This window comes from Beauveria bassiana (assembly GCF_000280675.1).
Source record: "Beauveria bassiana ARSEF 2860 unplaced genomic scaffold BBA_S00006, whole genome shotgun sequence".
Lineage (NCBI taxonomy): Eukaryota > Fungi > Ascomycota > Sordariomycetes > Hypocreales > Cordycipitaceae > Beauveria > Beauveria bassiana.
Window position 1 is genome coordinate 1315421 of NW_007930841.1, and position 15934 is coordinate 1331354.

A 15934-nucleotide genomic window follows, 5' to 3' on the forward strand; every position below is an offset into this window, starting at 1 on the left:
ATAGTATTATCCGGCAAAGTCCCACCAACGGCCTTTCTTTATGCACGCTAATCCAGATCGGGTAGCTAAGTAAACAACACAGCAGCGTACTACCTTTCACCAGAACCAATATTGTAACGTCTGTACGCGGCTGTACTAGGTATCGCAAGACGCGATCGCAAACACTTTCGGCGCTTAACGAGAAAAAATTTCTCTATAAAATTCCCCCCCGTTTCTCTCCCCAGGATTTCGCATTCCATTTTCCATGGCTCTGCAGCTCCACGGGTTGGGATTAAGCGACAAGACTTATCCTCTTTTTTTGCCTCTTTCCCCACGCCCATTATGGAAATGTCCAGACGAAACACCTCTGTCGGTGCGCAGCCCGACTCATATCAGCTGCGCTGGCACAGCGTTGCCAACCCAGGCACCCCGCGCGGCGACCTCATGTCGTCGCCGGATCCCCTCAATGATGGTGCCTCCCCAGACCAAGCCCCCTCCTCCAACACGCGGCGCGTCACCCGCAGCCAGCGCGCGCAAAAGTTCCTGTCGCTCGGCGCCTCGCCTAGAAAGCAGGCGTACGAGCTCAGCAAGGGCACTAGCGGCGGCGGCAGCAGGAGGTCGACACGGGGCGGCCTAGTGGTCAGCGTGGAAGAGACGGACGAGGACGGCACGGCAGACGAGGCCACGCGCCAGTCACTCTTCCCGACGCCGAGGTCGGGCGCTTCTCGCGAACGCGCCACGACGACGACAACGACGGTGCCGCTCAAGTATTCGATCGAGGACGAGTCTAGTGATGTATTGGGCTCGACGAATGCTACGCCGCAACCGCGGAAGACCCGGATCCGCGCGTCCAATGGAACGCCGGCTCCGAAACTCGCGAGGGGGAAGAGGCGACGAGAGCCTTCTCCGGCGCCGCAAACAACACCCCGCCAGCCAGACACGAGACCAGACAGTTCAGAGTCTGACTCGATGGCGGACGACCTCACCCAGAGGTCACCCACGCCGAAACGCCGCGCACTCTCGCCCAGAAACCGGGCTGCTCAGCCGTCCAGCGAGCTGGGCACAGGTCCAGCACGCAGAGGCAGCCCGGCGAAGCGAAGCGTGCGTAGACGGCGACAGCCCGTGGTGCCGGGTCGTTTTGCTGGACGCACTGATGCTGCCGACCATGCGGCGGCAAATACTCAGGTGCCTCTAAGCGAAGACGACTTGCAACGGGATATTACGACTACGGCAACAACAGATGGAGAGCGTGGCATGCCGGCACCGCCGGCGCAAGCGGAGCCAGAGTCGGATCTCTGGCTGGCAGCAGTTTCACGCGAAACAACTCCGAGAGCTTCTGTACAGCCAGTCGAGACATTAAAAGCGCGAATTGAAGAGCGCGAAGAAGAGCGCGAGGAAAAGCTCCAGGGTGAGCGCCAGGAAGAGCGCCAGGAAGAGCGCCAGAGTGAGCTCCAGGAAGAGCTCCAGGAAGAGCGAGAGGCGTCAGTGCCAGAAGACGACTATGGCTTTCTTGCGCCAGCCGCCAGTGATGTCTCATCTGTTGATGATGAGCCACTGGCAGGGCCTACGATGACTATGAGAAATGACACCATCGCACAGGGCGAGGACTTCAGCATGATCCTCATGAATTCGATCCCTTCACTCCAAGCAAGCACACAGGGCGTTGCTCCCCTTCCATCTCAGTATAGCGACATTGGTGATGACACAAACCTCATCATCAACAACACGCTAGAGTATCTTCGCCAGGGCGAAGTTGCTGACCGAGAAGACGAAGGCGAGGACGATGCAGATGATGACGCAGATACTTTGAGTGGCCGTGATTCTGGAAACGAACCGGCACGAGATGAATCTGCTACACCGCAGCTAGCAGTTGCCGACTTGCAATCTGGATCTGAACTTGAAGCTCAGCCAGAAGTGTCGCAACCTGTGGCTGTGAATTTCGATAAGCCTGATGAACCAGTTTCACTGGCCAGCCGCGAGTCTGAAAACGAACCGGCTGAAGAGGAGGCTGCTGCGCCCGAGCCGCTGGTTGCCAACGTGGCATCTGAATCTGATCTTGAAGGTCAGTCAGATACGTTGCGACCGCAGGTTGTAGAGGCTGCAGTCGAGCATGAATCGGAACCTGCACCTGGCGCTCCTGCACACGATAGACATTTGCTGGAGACGATTGTGGAAGAGGAATACTCTCACCTTGAACGACAAGTTGAGAAAGAGGTCAGCGCTGAGATCGAAGCAGCTGCCACGCAAATAGTGGCAGTAGAACCGGAGCCGGAGCCCGAAGTGACGTCGTTCAGACAGCCGTCCGTCCGCCCGTCTCCATCCATGTCTCGCAACACGCGATTGATGCCGTCTCCCCGAAAGGCGGCGAACTCGTCACCGCTCCGCTACCGTGTTGCCAAGCGGTATGTCGGGGAAGGCTCGAGGTCTCCACGCAAGAGTCCACGTGCAGCAGACTCTCCTGAGCGAACAGTGAGACCTGCGTCATCAGATAGCGCCGAAGCGCAAGAAACCATGGAGGATTCCATGATGTACGAAGATTCCTTTTCGGAGATTCCTGAGGAGGTTCTAGCAAGGATGGCGCCGAGGAATGGGCGAGAAATGAGTTGGGAAGAGCTCAATGATGAGCAAATGGACGAGATCATGGATGAGCTTGTAGCCAGTCAAGAGCAGAACGCGGCCGTGGCAGAGATTGCTGAAGATGCCGAACTGGCACACGAGCCGGAGCAAACAAACTTTGAGCACGAGCAAGAGGCAGGGCAAGCGGCACAGACAGACTCTGAAGTGCCTGATGCGGACACTGGCGAGGAACAGCAAGCAGAGCGCGGAGATGACGCAGTGATGTCGGACGAAGGCGAAGAGAACAGCAATGGCGAGCAAGCTGCAGAGGCGGTTGTAGAAGAGGTAGCCGAAGAGCTTCCCTTCCCCTCCACTGCCAGCGAAGCGCAGCCTGAAGCAACTCGACTGCCAACACCCGACAGCTCTCCGCAGAATGCTCCTATTCAGGAGACCCCCGTCTCTGCGCATCAGCAGCCTCGAACGCACTCGTTCATTGGCTCTCCGGTCGAAGCGAGCCACTTGGCTGGGCCATCGTCGACGCCATGGTCCCAGCGGTATTGGGCGGCTCAACAGGCAGGGTCTGCTGCTCAGGTCAGCGGCTCGTCGCTGGAAGAAACGCCCCGCCAACAGATTCCATCCCCGACTCAGCAGCCACAGTCTGTGGCCCAAGAGTCTGCGCCGGCTGGACATGTTCGCCCGGCGCTCTCCCCCATTGTCAGAATTGGTCGTGCTCTGCAGAGTGTCACGTCGGACCCGCCATCCCCGGAAGCTCGGGAGCGTCAGCTAGGCAGTCCGTTTAGAATCTCCGGCAGCAAGGAGCCTCGCTCTGGCTCAAAGGAGCACGAGGCAAGCGGCCGGCCCAGCAAAAGCCCGAGCGCGCGTGCCAGCAAGAGCCCGGCATTGCGGGCGCTGACTTTTGAGAGCATCGGTGAGTCGTCTCGCTCAAATGAGCACCCTTCGTCGCCCCGGGAGTCAACCAAGAGCGTCAAGCCCTCAGACATGGCTTCGAAAGCGCCGCAGCTGAGCCCGCGCCGAGAGCCCTCTCTTGCCATGCACTCTCCGACTACTGGGAGCATGTTTGCGAGGGGCATCAAGAAGCCGAGTGCCCCGCAACCAACTGAGGCTTTACCTTTGGTTTCCGCTTCAGCCTCGCCACCACCAGAGTCTCTCCCCAGCAGAAGGGGCCTTGACCTGGCAGTGACCTCCGTGAATTCGATGCCGCCAGTTGTGCCGTCGCAGAGACAGTCCCCTCCCCGGGAGCGGACTCCCAGTGTCGAACCTTTGTTTCCAGCGAGCCTATATTTAGATTTGGCGCGGCATGTTGAGGAATCGACAGTCGACCACGTCTCTGTCACGAACCCGGTGCCAGAGGCCCCCCCTCGCGGAAGGAGCCTGAAACTTGCAGTGGACTACGTGGATTCGCTACAGCGAGCTGTGGCGCAGCAGCGACAGTCGCCTCCCCGAGAGCAAACTCACAGTGTCGAACTTTTGCCTTCAGCGAGCCCGTCTTTAGATGCGGCGCCGCAGGCCGAAGAATCGATAGTGGACCGTGTCTCTGGGACCAACTCGCTGCCAGATTCCCCCCCTCGCAGGAGCACCAAGAGCCTTGACATTGCAGTGGCCACGGTAGAGTCGCTACCGCAGCGACAGTCGCCTCCCCGAGAGCGAATTCATAGTGTCGAACCTTTGCCTTTAGCGAGCCCGTCTCTAGATGCGGCTCCGCAGGTCGAAGAATTGACAGTTGACCGCGCCTCTGGGACGAACTCGCTGCCGCCGTCACCGTCTAGTGACGTCAATCTGAGCTGGATCATCAACGAAGGCTCGATTAGCCCGGACTTGCGCGGCGACAACACGCTCCAAGATGTTGTGAGGAATGCAATGTCTTCGCGGCCCGCGGCGACCAACTCTACCGCACGTTCCTTTATGCTGCCTGCGTCTGTGTCTAGTGAGCCAGCGCTAGAGCAAGCACAACTGGAATCGGAAGGAGAATGGCAGCTGCCAGCTAGGCCCGACGAGGAAGTCATGTCTGAGCCGGAGTTACCGCCGCTCCCGCCACCTAGAGCCAACGACACGGACATGTGGGAGGCGGAAGCGCAAAGGGAATCACCGAAACGGCGAAAGCATTCGTCTTCTGGTGGAAGAGCGCGGAAGAGGAACAGGGTTGCCAAGGAGACCTTCCCACCGCTCAGAGAGGCGTCAACATCGTGGATGCGAAATGGCGAGGCACCGACTGCTAACACGCCACAGGAGGGGCTTGCACAGTCTGCGACTAACCAGCCTGGCTCACCACGGCGCCGGGATGGGTCTTCGCGTCGCGATACGGCGTCGCGCCGAGTTCGGCGTGCGCGCGAGCTGGGTTATGTGCGCTCAGAAGCGCAATGGAGGAAGCCCGTGCGCCGAGAAGAGCCCGCGCGCCGGGAAGAGCCCCGGCGCCAGGAGGAGCCCTCGCGTCTAGAGGAGCCCTCGCGCCTAGAGGAAGACGCAGAGGAGTACTCACTCCTCGGCCGAAAGCGGGCAGCGGAAGAGGCACAGAACCTCACCGAGTCTGCTGCAAAGGCTAGCAGATTTGATCTGTCGACTTTCTTCTCCTCACCGATTGCCATTCCGGGCATGCTGAGGGACAGATTCTTCCCAGGGAAGACCAAACGCGCCGAGGCAGCTCCCGTTCCTACTCCTGCTCTTATTCCCGCCCCTGCGCCTCCAGTGGTGCCAGCAGGCCGCCTGTTTCCCCAGGCGCCGGCGACACAGAAAGCCCCCGTCTCCGACAGTAGTTTGAACTTGGGCGAGCAGGAGCCGACGCCGGCGACGCAGCGCTCAGAATCTTCGGTGACGTCTACGCGCACTCCTTCAACTTGGTGGGAACAGACACTTGGTCGGGGCTCGTTTGGCAAGAGCTCTCGTGCAAGCATACTTGCTCGGGACTCTCGCTCAAAACCGCTTTCTCAGAGCTCTGGTCCGAATATTATTGGCCGGAACCTTCGCCCGACTTTGAGCGGGCAAGGCCGTCCAAATATGTTCGGCAAGATTGGAAAAGCGACCCCGAACACGTCGGTTGCGCAGCCCGTGCTTCCTTCAACAAGCACGCCGCGGCCTTGGTCCTTGCGCCGTTTCGCAACCCCGTTTGGAGAGGCAATGAAGTCTCGAAGTGCGGGAGAAGCGAAGACGCAGACGAATCCACCTATTCCGCAGAGCAGGATTTCGGATGTGCGTCATGTTCCAGCAGTGATGCCACCAAAGTCGAATCCAGCGCCATGGTCGCAAGGGGCGAGCCAGGCGGCTGCAGGGCCCTCCTCGGCGGCAAAGGGGTCTTCGGTGTCATCGGGGCTTTTTACAGAACCGCGGGGCCCCAGATCGGGCATGTCAGATGAGGACATTGTCAAATGGCAGCGGTATCCTCGATGGGGCTGCAACAGCGTGGACAGCAACGACAGTGACGATGTCATCATGCCGTTCATGAAACCACTGCCGCCAAAGGATGCGCAGCCGACAAAGTCAAACCTGCGCAATCCGCTGAAGCCGCACACGCCAGGCCGGGTGGTGGAATTCACGAGCAGTGTGATGTCGCCGCACGAGCAGGAACTGGCGCGCTACAAGCGCCGCGTGGTACAGGGAATGCTGCCCGAGCTGTTGTTTGACGACTGCTCCAAGGATCGCCAGCCGCCATTACTGACCGGGCAAGTGAACGAGGGCAGCGGCAACGACCAGAGAAGCCAGGGCTCGTCAGATGTCTCCATGACGGACGCGCCGCCGCTGGAGGAGAGTGAGCCAGGGGCAGCATTCTCGCAGATGGTCTTGTCGCAGACGGCTTGGTCGGACCAGCACTGGCTACTTTTGCAGGCGATTGTCCGAGCCCGTCGCAAGGGTCAGTTCCCCGATCTGGGAAAAAGCCGCGCGGACAAGTACATTGGCATGTTTGTCAACAGCAAAGGCGAGTCTATGAAACTCGAGCGTTGGCACGTGGACTGCGTGGATGCCTTTTCGGTATACGTTGGCGGCTGGGACGAGGAGGAGCTGGTAAAACGCCTCGCTTCGGTTATCTTGGGAGAAGATAGGCGAAAGCGAATAGCGTCGAGGGAGGGAAAGAGACATCAATTTGAGGATTGATCGAAGCACTGATGTCTCTTTGAAGTTTCTGTGTATAATTTTTTGTATGAGATGATGAGCATGCATGGTTTTGGCGTCAAAAAATTGGGAAGGCTTTTGTCGTTTGGATAGACATGTCTTGGAGACTTGGGTTCATGACTCGGAGTTTGGGTATTTCTTTTGGAGTTTTTGATCATTTTGACTTGAGCCTGTTAGATTATTAAGATACCACCACTGTGTTTTGGATTACTGCGATATGATTTGGAAAGGGCAGCCTCTGCAGGGGATGTTTTTTCCTCTTTCTTTTTTTCCCTCTTTGTGTGAACTATTAATGCGTGCAGATATATTCAATCATGTGAGAATAAGGAGGTTATTACTTTGAATCATCATCGTCAATTATAAATCCTCGTTAATTATGCATAAAATACATTGATACATGGATGTAGTGCCCCGCGTCGCCAAGGTACCCCCCACCACAGCGAAATCTTGCAGGGCGGACAAGTACCCGTTTTGTTTACATGCTGGCACGCGAGTGATCTAAATAAAGCAACACAGCATCACGAGCCGAGACGCGTCCCACATGGGCCACGCCGCGTTGAAAAGCTTGGATTAAATCGACTCTTCAAAGGTCGGACAAAGTATCGTCGAGGTTAAAGAAATTAAAAGCTGGCGACCGCCTAAGAGGCCCGAAACCCGCTTGGAAGCCTCTCGAATTTTGTGGCCCCCAATTTGGCCCGATTTCAGGCTCTTGGTGGCCGTTGAAGCAAGCCAAGGGCAAACAAAACGGGGAGGGCACTGTGTTGGCATTTGCGCTCCGCTTCCCAGTTTAACTGAGACCTTCCCCCCCCCGCCCCCAAGACCTGGATATCTCTTTATTGTTATTACTTTTTTTTTCGATGCCCCCGTTTTCTTGATCCAGATATCGATTTTTGTATTGAGCGCGCATTCCATCCAGAACACCGTTACGGCTATGGTCCACGACCGTTGACCGCCCTCCCGCCCGCCGCCTGACGCCCGCTTGCCGCCGCAGCCACCACCACCGCCGTCATGGTTCGAGTCACCGACGACATTGTGCTCGCGCCGGAGCAGCTAGTCGCATACCACGCCTCGGATCCTCTCCTCGGTCACATCCCCATCGTCGTCCTCTACGGCGCCTCGACGACGGCCACCCACAACAGCTCGCGCGTCCAGATCCACGTCTTCTCGCCCGCCGGCCTGCGCAGCTATCCGCGCCTGACAATCTCCCCCAACTCGCCCTTTTACAGCGTCGTCGCCCGCCTGCCGCGCGAGTTCCAGGGTGACGATGTCTACCGCGCCCTCGCCTTTGGCCTCTTTCGCTACTTCTGCGAGCTACCCGACGTCGTCCGCGCCCATCTCAAGAATGCGTACCCTACCAGATCCAGGCAGCTCGGCCGCGATGTCCCGCTGTTTGACGACCAGCACGCCGCCAACGTCGTGGCGGACATGGTCCCGAGCGATAACACGGCCGGCGTCGTGTCGGCAATTCAGGATGCGCTTCAGCCGCAGCACGTGAGCAACCTCGACATTGACCTTGTCCTGCCCCCGGGTTCCATTGTGCCGCTCCAAGAAGAAGACCTCGAAGACGTGCCCGAAGACGAAGACGACATTCTCGACCCGACGCTGCGACAGTATGGCGGCTATACTCCGCTGGTAAAGCTGTTTGGCGAGCCCGTGTTTATTCCTACGAGTCGACTGCGCCGCGCGCCTTCCAAGCCGACCTCGATAAACAAGAGCAAGACCTTTACCGTGGAGCAAAAGATTGAGCTGCGCATGAAGCTCGCGGAGCTTGTCGACACCGAGGAACGCTACGTCTTGAAGCTCAACGAGCTAGCCCACACTGTCGTCGACAAGTTTCGCGATGGGGTCCAAAAGAGAGAGGGACAGAGCCTCACTGCTGCTGAAGTTGAACTCGCGCGGTTGTTTCCGACGTCGGCTGATGAGATTCTCAAACTCAACTCGGCATTTTTGACGGAATTGCAAAATGTCATGGACGAGACAGAAGAAGAGGCATTGGTAGACATGGAGGGCAATAGTGCGCACCTTCTTAGCCCTCGCCAGGCCGGCATGGCACGTCCCAAAGATCCAATCGGTGCTCTTGCCATGGCAAGGGCCTTCCTTGAGTGGTTTCCGAAATTCTCCGACTGCTACAGAGATTATATCAAGGCCAGCCAGCATTTCCCAACTTCAATGGATGGCTTCTTGGACCCCCAGGCGACACCCCAACGAGGTGATCAAGCGACGAAATCCGCATTGATTGAGCCCGTTCAGCGTCTACCTCGATATAGTTTGTTGATTGACCAAATAGTTGCTTCGCTACCAATCACTCATCCCGCACTACAGTCAATGTTGAAAGCTCGAGACATTATTACGAATATATGCTCAATGGATGCGATTGAAACGACCAAGCCTCAGCTTGCCAGCCAGCTTCGGAATATTATTCAGGCTTGGCCGGCAGATCTTGAGCCCAAAGGTCGTCTTATTGGAGCTGCTGATTTTATTGAGCTCTCTCCTCCATTTGGAGTCTCTCTTACCGAAAGCGACAACGGAGGTATTCTGCTACTGTTTGCGGATTGCGTCGTCATCCTGAAAAAGACTGGCCGCCTCACAGGCAGAGACTTGCTTAGAGAAATTGGCAAACCGTCAGCTGCAGAATTGCTCATTTCTATGACGAATGCCGCCGGTGGCTCTGCAGCATACGAGTTTGCCTTTACTGGCTGGCATGACCTTGCCAGCGTGCGCTTCACCGAGTCTGCTAATGGCAGCCTCGCGTGGATGACGCCGACAAAGGATATCAAGGATGCACACAGTGACGAGCACAGCACCAGTCCAACGCCAGCGGCAAGATGCTTCCTGCTGCAAGAGTTGTATGAAGGCAAGGCGTCACGGTGGGGAGAGGATGTGACCAGAGCTAGAATCGAAGGGCGCTTTTCAGAGTCCGAAAGGGAAGACCCGCGCTGGACACTTCGCTCCATCCGCATGCCTGATAGCAACCTGGGGCTATACGCGGCCGTTTTTCAAGAGGGCGCGGACCAACTTATCGAAGGCCGTCGCGAGCCTGCTATTGTGCGCATCGTTGTCGATCATGAGAGGGGAACAAAGGGAGCGCCCGTCGGGCACTACGGTGTCGAAATCGTCATTACAGTCGCTGCCAACGACCTGAGGCGAATATCGATGATTACCGCCGGTCTCAACGGCAAGCAATACCAAGACGATATTGTCCTCGAAGATTTCATTCCTACAATGTCGCGAAGAAGTAGGTGGCTACTATCGCCATTCATGACTCAATTTTACTAACATGTCAACAGTAATCCAACTACTCAATAGTCAATTCAACGTTGCGAATATGGATCTCACAGCCGCCATTGTCTCCTACAACAGCAACATACTGCGTAGCTTGAGCTTCTCTGCACAGACGACCCCTGTACCCCGCGCGGATAAGACACGATCTTTTCTCTTGACTGCATCGCCGGTGAAGCTACTATCGACTCTGTGGAGCGGAACCACCAGCAGCAATTCTGCCAACAGCAATAGCATCACAGCTCCAGAGCCGACAATATCAACTGCTACCGCTGCGCGCCAACCCTCGCTTCACCGCAGCAACAGCTCACACTCAATATTAGGATCGATTCGTGGTGAGCGTTCCTTCATCGAGGACACGCCGCCAGATAATCCTATAATACGACTCGAGGAGACCTTTACAGCATATGTAGCCGCACTGCAGGAACGAAAAGGGGCGATCAACGGTAGAACGATGCTGAATCGATCTTCAGTGGATGAAGTGCTTGTCAATGATGTCTACAACCGCCTCATTGGAAATCCCCATGACTGGGATTTGCCACACGACGTGAGCACAGAAGTCATTTTTGTTGCTTTTGAAAACTTCTTGCGCATAGCATGGTCCGAGCAAATGGGCGCAGTCATTTCCAAGCAGTCCATGGACACGCTACAGGATCGTGCTAACCGCAGGGCACTCGGCGACTTTGCAGACTTTGTCCGCTTCTTGTTCTCTGACATGGCGCCCCAGAATCGTCGCGCGTTTGCTTCCCTCATAAAGCTATTAGCGGACCTTTTGGACGGCTGCCATGATGACGGTGACCGGGGCGCCTTGACGATTGCCTTTGCCGAACTTCTCGTCATGGATGGAACTGCGTCTCACTATATCAACCTTTTGGACCGGCTTGTGGAAGAATGCGATCGAATCTTTGGTAGCTCAAGCCCGAACCAAAGCTTTTCGTATGAGGCCTCTACAATAGGGTCAATCCGCTCAGCCACACTGCGCAAAGAAGTATCAATGACAGGATCTCTGGCGTCGAATACTTCATCAATGCGCAAAAAGTTTGGACTGGACATGCTGATGCGACAAAACAGTGACAGATCGGAACGGCCATCTGTTTGGAGAAGTTTGAGCAAGCATCGCAACCCGGCAACCGGCGAGCCGTCCAGCTTCTCCCGACGATCCATGAAGCAAGGATTGATGGGCGATGATAGTTCCTTGCCCAGGCTTCTACAGCGAGGAAATAGTGCACGGGAGCGGCCAACCGTTGCTGGTGCATTCGATACTCCGAGCAGACCGACGAGTTCACACAGAGCAGAGTATCCATTGAGCACCATTGGTGAGCCTAGAAATGAAGGCTCATCGCTGTCAAGGTTCAAGCACAAACGTCGAAGCTCTCTGTCTGATTTGAAGAGCTTGCTGGAGGCTACAACACTCGAAGACGAGGAAGAGACAGTTCAACCCTTGCAGCTTTCAAAACAGACTTCAGGCAAAGTCAATACCACAGCTGGACAAGCACTGCAACGAGACATTAGCGGTGGCTCGCAGCAGAAGGAAAACATGGAAAGCACCGAAAGTCTGACGACTTTAGATGGCGCCAGTGTGCCTAGCAAGGTGCCGTCACGTTCCAGGCCCTTTGTCAGACATGCTAAGGCGCTCTCCGTAACAAACATTCCCATGCTCAGACCGACTCAGCTTGGCTCGTCTACAGCAGCTTCTGGTTACAAGCATGTTGGTGGACTTACCCGATCGCCGGGACGACTGAGGCTGCAATCGCCGCAACGGCTTCGAGATCGGGTGAAAACCGGCAAGACCGCCGTGGTCGAAGCCGGCGCTGCACTACAAGCCGAGATGCAAAAGGCCATGGATCATGCTACCCACCACGGCGACGCCTCTGCCAGCAAGAAACCGTCCGACGCGCCGGCGTTGCAAGCCTTGAGTGACAAGCTGAGCAAGACGATTCAAGATTTGCAAGACAAGTACGCGTCTTTGCAAGAGGAAACGGAGACGACTCTAAAAGCTACGGAAAGCAAGATGCGCTCCATTGACCAGCTGCACAAGGAGGTCTCGGCGGAGAATGAGCTGATTTATGAAAAATTCAACGACGAGCTCGGCAAGATTGTCAGGGCGCTCCGGAGTAAGGGCAAGGAGGACAAGGAAGAGCTCCTGACTAAGCTCAAGGAGCATTCGGAAGAGGCGGCCAAGCTGAGAAGGGAGAATGGCCGGCTCAAGAGGGAGAATATTAGCCTCCGCGCATCGTTGAAGCAGCGTGATTGAAGGATTTTCTGTTGCATTTCGAAGAGCAGTTTTATTTTTACGCCGAACAATGACGTACGTACGACCGATCTGAGGTATTCGAGATGTTGACATGGAAGAACAACGACTTTATATATATATGTACTATAGAAAAGAAGAAGATAGAGTATATTTGCAGACTATGTACAGGACCTGTATTGGTCATGTACATTGCATGGCCTTTTGATTTCAAGGAATTAGATTGATCTATGAAAACGAACTCGATCGCGGAACCACAGTAGCGTCGAATCGTATCGTTACCGGCTTCAAAAGGCTACCAACATTTCATGCAACCCACACAGACCCAATTATTTAGCCGTAACAAGCTCCAAGTAATGGTCGACGACGGACACAACTTGCTCTTCAAAGGTTTTAAACTGTATGCCGAGGGTTTTTGTCGCCTTGGAGCTGTCGACGTGGACGGCGCGAGTCTCTGGTCTCGGAATAGAGTCAAACTTGAACAAGCCAGCTGCGTACTGCTCGGGGTATCGGCGCTTGACAATGTCGAATGAATCAGCCCATTGGAAAGAAGCAGGGTTGCTGGCGAGAAAGGTCTCGTGGTCGGAAATTGCAGGATCCAGAGCCAAAACGTGAAGCTTGGCAACATCGTCTATGTGCACAGAAGCGCCAGACATGGCGTTGTCTTGTGGATGCCCCAAAAGGGGTCCCATGACAAGGCCATTGGTGCCCTTGGCAATCTGCGACACATTGGTCACTGTATCATCACGGCCGACGACAAAGGTCGGCAGAATTCTAACCACGCTGAATGCCGGGTTGTGCTTGGCAATAAAGTCGTCGGTTGCTTCAAACGAGAGTGCCTTGGAAGCAGCGTATGCAGCAAAAGCATTCGCAAAGGGCCTCTTGATGTCAGTAGCGCGGGTTTCCTCTTTACACCACCACATGTCAGCTTCAAGTTCGAGAGGGTAATTGAGCGGTGGTGCACACGTACCAGTGACGGTGGCGCCAGATGCTGAATGCGCCTCTGACGAGATGGCCGCTATTGAAGCGGTAATGACAATTTTCTTGATGCCAGTGACTTTGTGTGCAGACTGCAGAATGCCCACGGTGCCCTGAATGGCGGGCTGAACCAGGTCGGTCTCGAAATCCGCAGTCTGGGCGCTGGGAATGGGAGACGCAACGTGGATGATGTGTGTGACACCCTTGACAGCCTCATCGTACGCACCAGGGACTGTAATATCGGGAACGATTGTGCTTTCGAGTTGGGAAGCATATGGGGCAATTTGTTTGTAGGACAAGAGTTTGTCGAGGCTCGACTGCGATCGCACAGCAACGCGCACGTTGAAGCTACCTTGCTCCAACAGGTGGATCAGGGTTCTAAAGCCAATCATGCCCGTGGCACCGGTGAACTGAATATCATTAGAATACGCTTTTGAGATGGCTAGCGGGGTCGAAAAAGGTTGAAAATATACTTACAAGAAGGGTTGTTTTCGCCATATTTGATAGCTGTTTTCTGTAACTACTGAGTGGTTTTGGGATGGGTGATGACTTCAACAACTCGGAATGTGTAACTGGGTAATTCAACCAAAGTCGCGATGGCGAGGCATCCTCTTTATATTAGCAAGTTGAAGATTTGACTTTCCGAAGATGAATGCCGGATTTCTAAGCAAAAGAGTTAGATTGGTATGATCAATACAGCGATGCGAGCCGTCTATGATGGGGTCACTTGCGCAGCGCAGATCATGACCCCGAATTACCGTATAACTCCGCAAAAGACCGCATAGCCCCGCATAGCTCCGCATAAACCTCGGCATGCCCAGGAAGATATCATCATCAGGACGCATAGTTCCGCCTCCGCACCTGCGATCCTTGACTTGTTCTTCATCATCAACTACCATGTCCGCCGATAATTCCGATGTTCGAATTGGCTCGCGGTATTCGTGCTTGCAGTGCCGTGAAGCGAAACGGAAATGCGACCGTATTACACCAGAGTGCACATTATGTTTACAGTACGTCGTTGCCAAAATGATCTTTGGATTATTCAAGCCAAATTCATCGAAAGTAAAATTCAGACGTTTTCTGATCGATATCGGAGCTATAGAAAAAACACCTCTTGCGCATATCCAGAGCGGAGAAAACGCAGACAAGTCCGCCCAAAGCATGCGGATGTTCCAGCGCTCAACTCACCACAGCAGCCATGGCCATCTCTCAACACGCCAAGCCCATCGCAAGCCAGCACTCTGAGCAGAGAGGCCATTGAGCCGCCAGCAGTGCAGAAACAGCAACACCACTTGGCCGCAGAGTATTTTCTGGATCCTGAAGTGTTTCAACATGCGCAACTGCAACTTCCCGCCTTGCAAATCGACTCTCTGTTGACGGACGAGGTCACTGCCGCTGTCGGCAGCGTTGCGGACATTCGGACGACGGCGCAGAATCATTTCTCCACTGTGCACGTCTGGATGCCGATAGTGTCCAAGATTCAGTTTTACAAATTGTTGCTCGACCGGCTGACATACCACCGCGCCGAATTACATTTGTTGCTGCTGGCCATGATTCTTAGTGGCGATGTCGTGACCAAGACGGCCCGAACCGAGCTATACGACTTGACGAAGCGTTTCCACTTCTCCATCACAGGCTCTGGCGTCTTTTCGCTTCTCGTTCTTCAAGCCAGTGTTTTCATCGCCTGTTACGAACTGGGGCATGGCATTTACCCAGCTGCCTTCATGTCCATCTCGTCCTGCGCGCGGTACGCCGTGGCTCTTGGCGTTGACAGCTCCATCAGCGAACATGCGGATCCCAAAATCCAATCGCTCGACTTGGAGGAGTGTCGCCGAGTGTGGTGGGCTATTCTTGCCATAGACAGGTATGAAAACCCTGAACATGATTGGCGCCGACGGTCAAACTGAAAGACACTTGTCTTACTGGTCTGTCCTACAGGTTCATGAACTTGCCCGATCCCAAACGCCAGCTGGTGACGCCGGACCCCGTCACATCCAATTATCTTCCCATTGACGATACAATTTGGGATAATGGGGTACGATGACATGTGACTTTTAATTATGCTCTTTTTCCAGTAATATATTATTCTGACTAATTTTTTGCGCAGACGAATGGGGCGGAGGGTGCATGCACTCTTGGCTCCGCCAATTCTTTAGAAATGGGGCGCTTCGCCCGACTTGCGCAAGCAGCTCACTTGTTGAGCTTGGTTATTCAAGATGTCGCAGAGGGCTCTCACGACTCGTCACAGCTTCGCCGCACCATATTTGCCTTGGTTCACGTGTCTCGTCTCGAGGCTCGTGTGCGCCGACTTGAACTCTGCACTCAAATGTCGACTTGCTTCAGGTACGACGCTGTGTAATAACTAGCACCGGATGTCTCATTGGGCACAAGCACTAACAGAAACAGCGCCATCCTGCTCCTAGATCACCGTGACTCACATCGAGACTTGGCTCTAGGCCGGCCCTCTTCCCGCTCAGGCGCCACACTCTCTCCAGAGAGCTCCTTGGTGCTTCAATCGACGATGGAAATGGCGGAGAGAATCATCAGAGCGCATGGAACAGTCAGAAATATCATAGCGCCATTCGTGCTACACGTCAACTATAAAGCAGCGTCGATATACCTGCAACAGGCCATAGAAGAGCACGACAGCGAGGCGGCTAGCCACGTGGCGACACTGAAAAAGTCTTTAGAGTTATTCTCCAAGAGGTGGCTTGTGGCTGGTAAGTTTTTGCCTTTTTTTTTTTTTTTTTTTTTTTTTTTTTTTTTTTT

The 15934-nt window shown here is 54.9% G+C and overlaps 4 protein-coding genes across 4 annotated transcripts; 3 read left to right on the top strand and 1 right to left on the bottom strand.

The window, feature by feature from the left end:
- Positions 1–321: 321 nt before the first annotated feature.
- Positions 322–6639, top strand: BBA_03174 (uncharacterized protein; the record flags this gene model as incomplete). Its single annotated transcript, XM_008598271.1, has 1 exon — positions 322–6639. The coding sequence occupies one exon, from the start codon at positions 322–324 to the stop codon at positions 6637–6639; it is 6318 nt and encodes a 2105-aa protein (XP_008596493.1).
- A 1026-nt stretch (positions 6640–7665) lies between these two features.
- BBA_03175 (RhoGEF domain-containing protein) lies at positions 7666–12190 on the top strand (the record flags this gene model as incomplete). Its single annotated transcript, XM_008598272.1, has 2 exons — positions 7666–9892; positions 9945–12190. The coding sequence occupies 2 exons, from the start codon at positions 7666–7668 to the stop codon at positions 12188–12190; spliced, it is 4473 nt and encodes a 1490-aa protein (XP_008596494.1).
- Positions 12191–12516: 326 nt separating this feature from the next.
- Positions 12517–13663, bottom strand: BBA_03176 (NAD dependent epimerase/dehydratase; the record flags this gene model as incomplete). The annotated part of the gene is made up of 3 exons (XM_008598273.1): positions 12517–13094; positions 13158–13575; positions 13643–13663. The coding sequence occupies 3 exons, from the start codon at positions 13661–13663 to the stop codon at positions 12517–12519; spliced, it is 1017 nt and encodes a 338-aa protein (XP_008596495.1).
- A 399-nt stretch (positions 13664–14062) lies between these two features.
- On the top strand, positions 14063–15598 carry BBA_03177 (fungal specific transcription factor; the record flags this gene model as incomplete). The annotated part of the gene is made up of 5 exons (XM_008598274.1): positions 14063–14175; positions 14268–15029; positions 15104–15200; positions 15273–15508; positions 15589–15598. The coding sequence occupies 5 exons, from the start codon at positions 14063–14065 to the stop codon at positions 15596–15598; spliced, it is 1218 nt and encodes a 405-aa protein (XP_008596496.1).
- Positions 15599–15934: the final 336 nt, after the last annotated feature.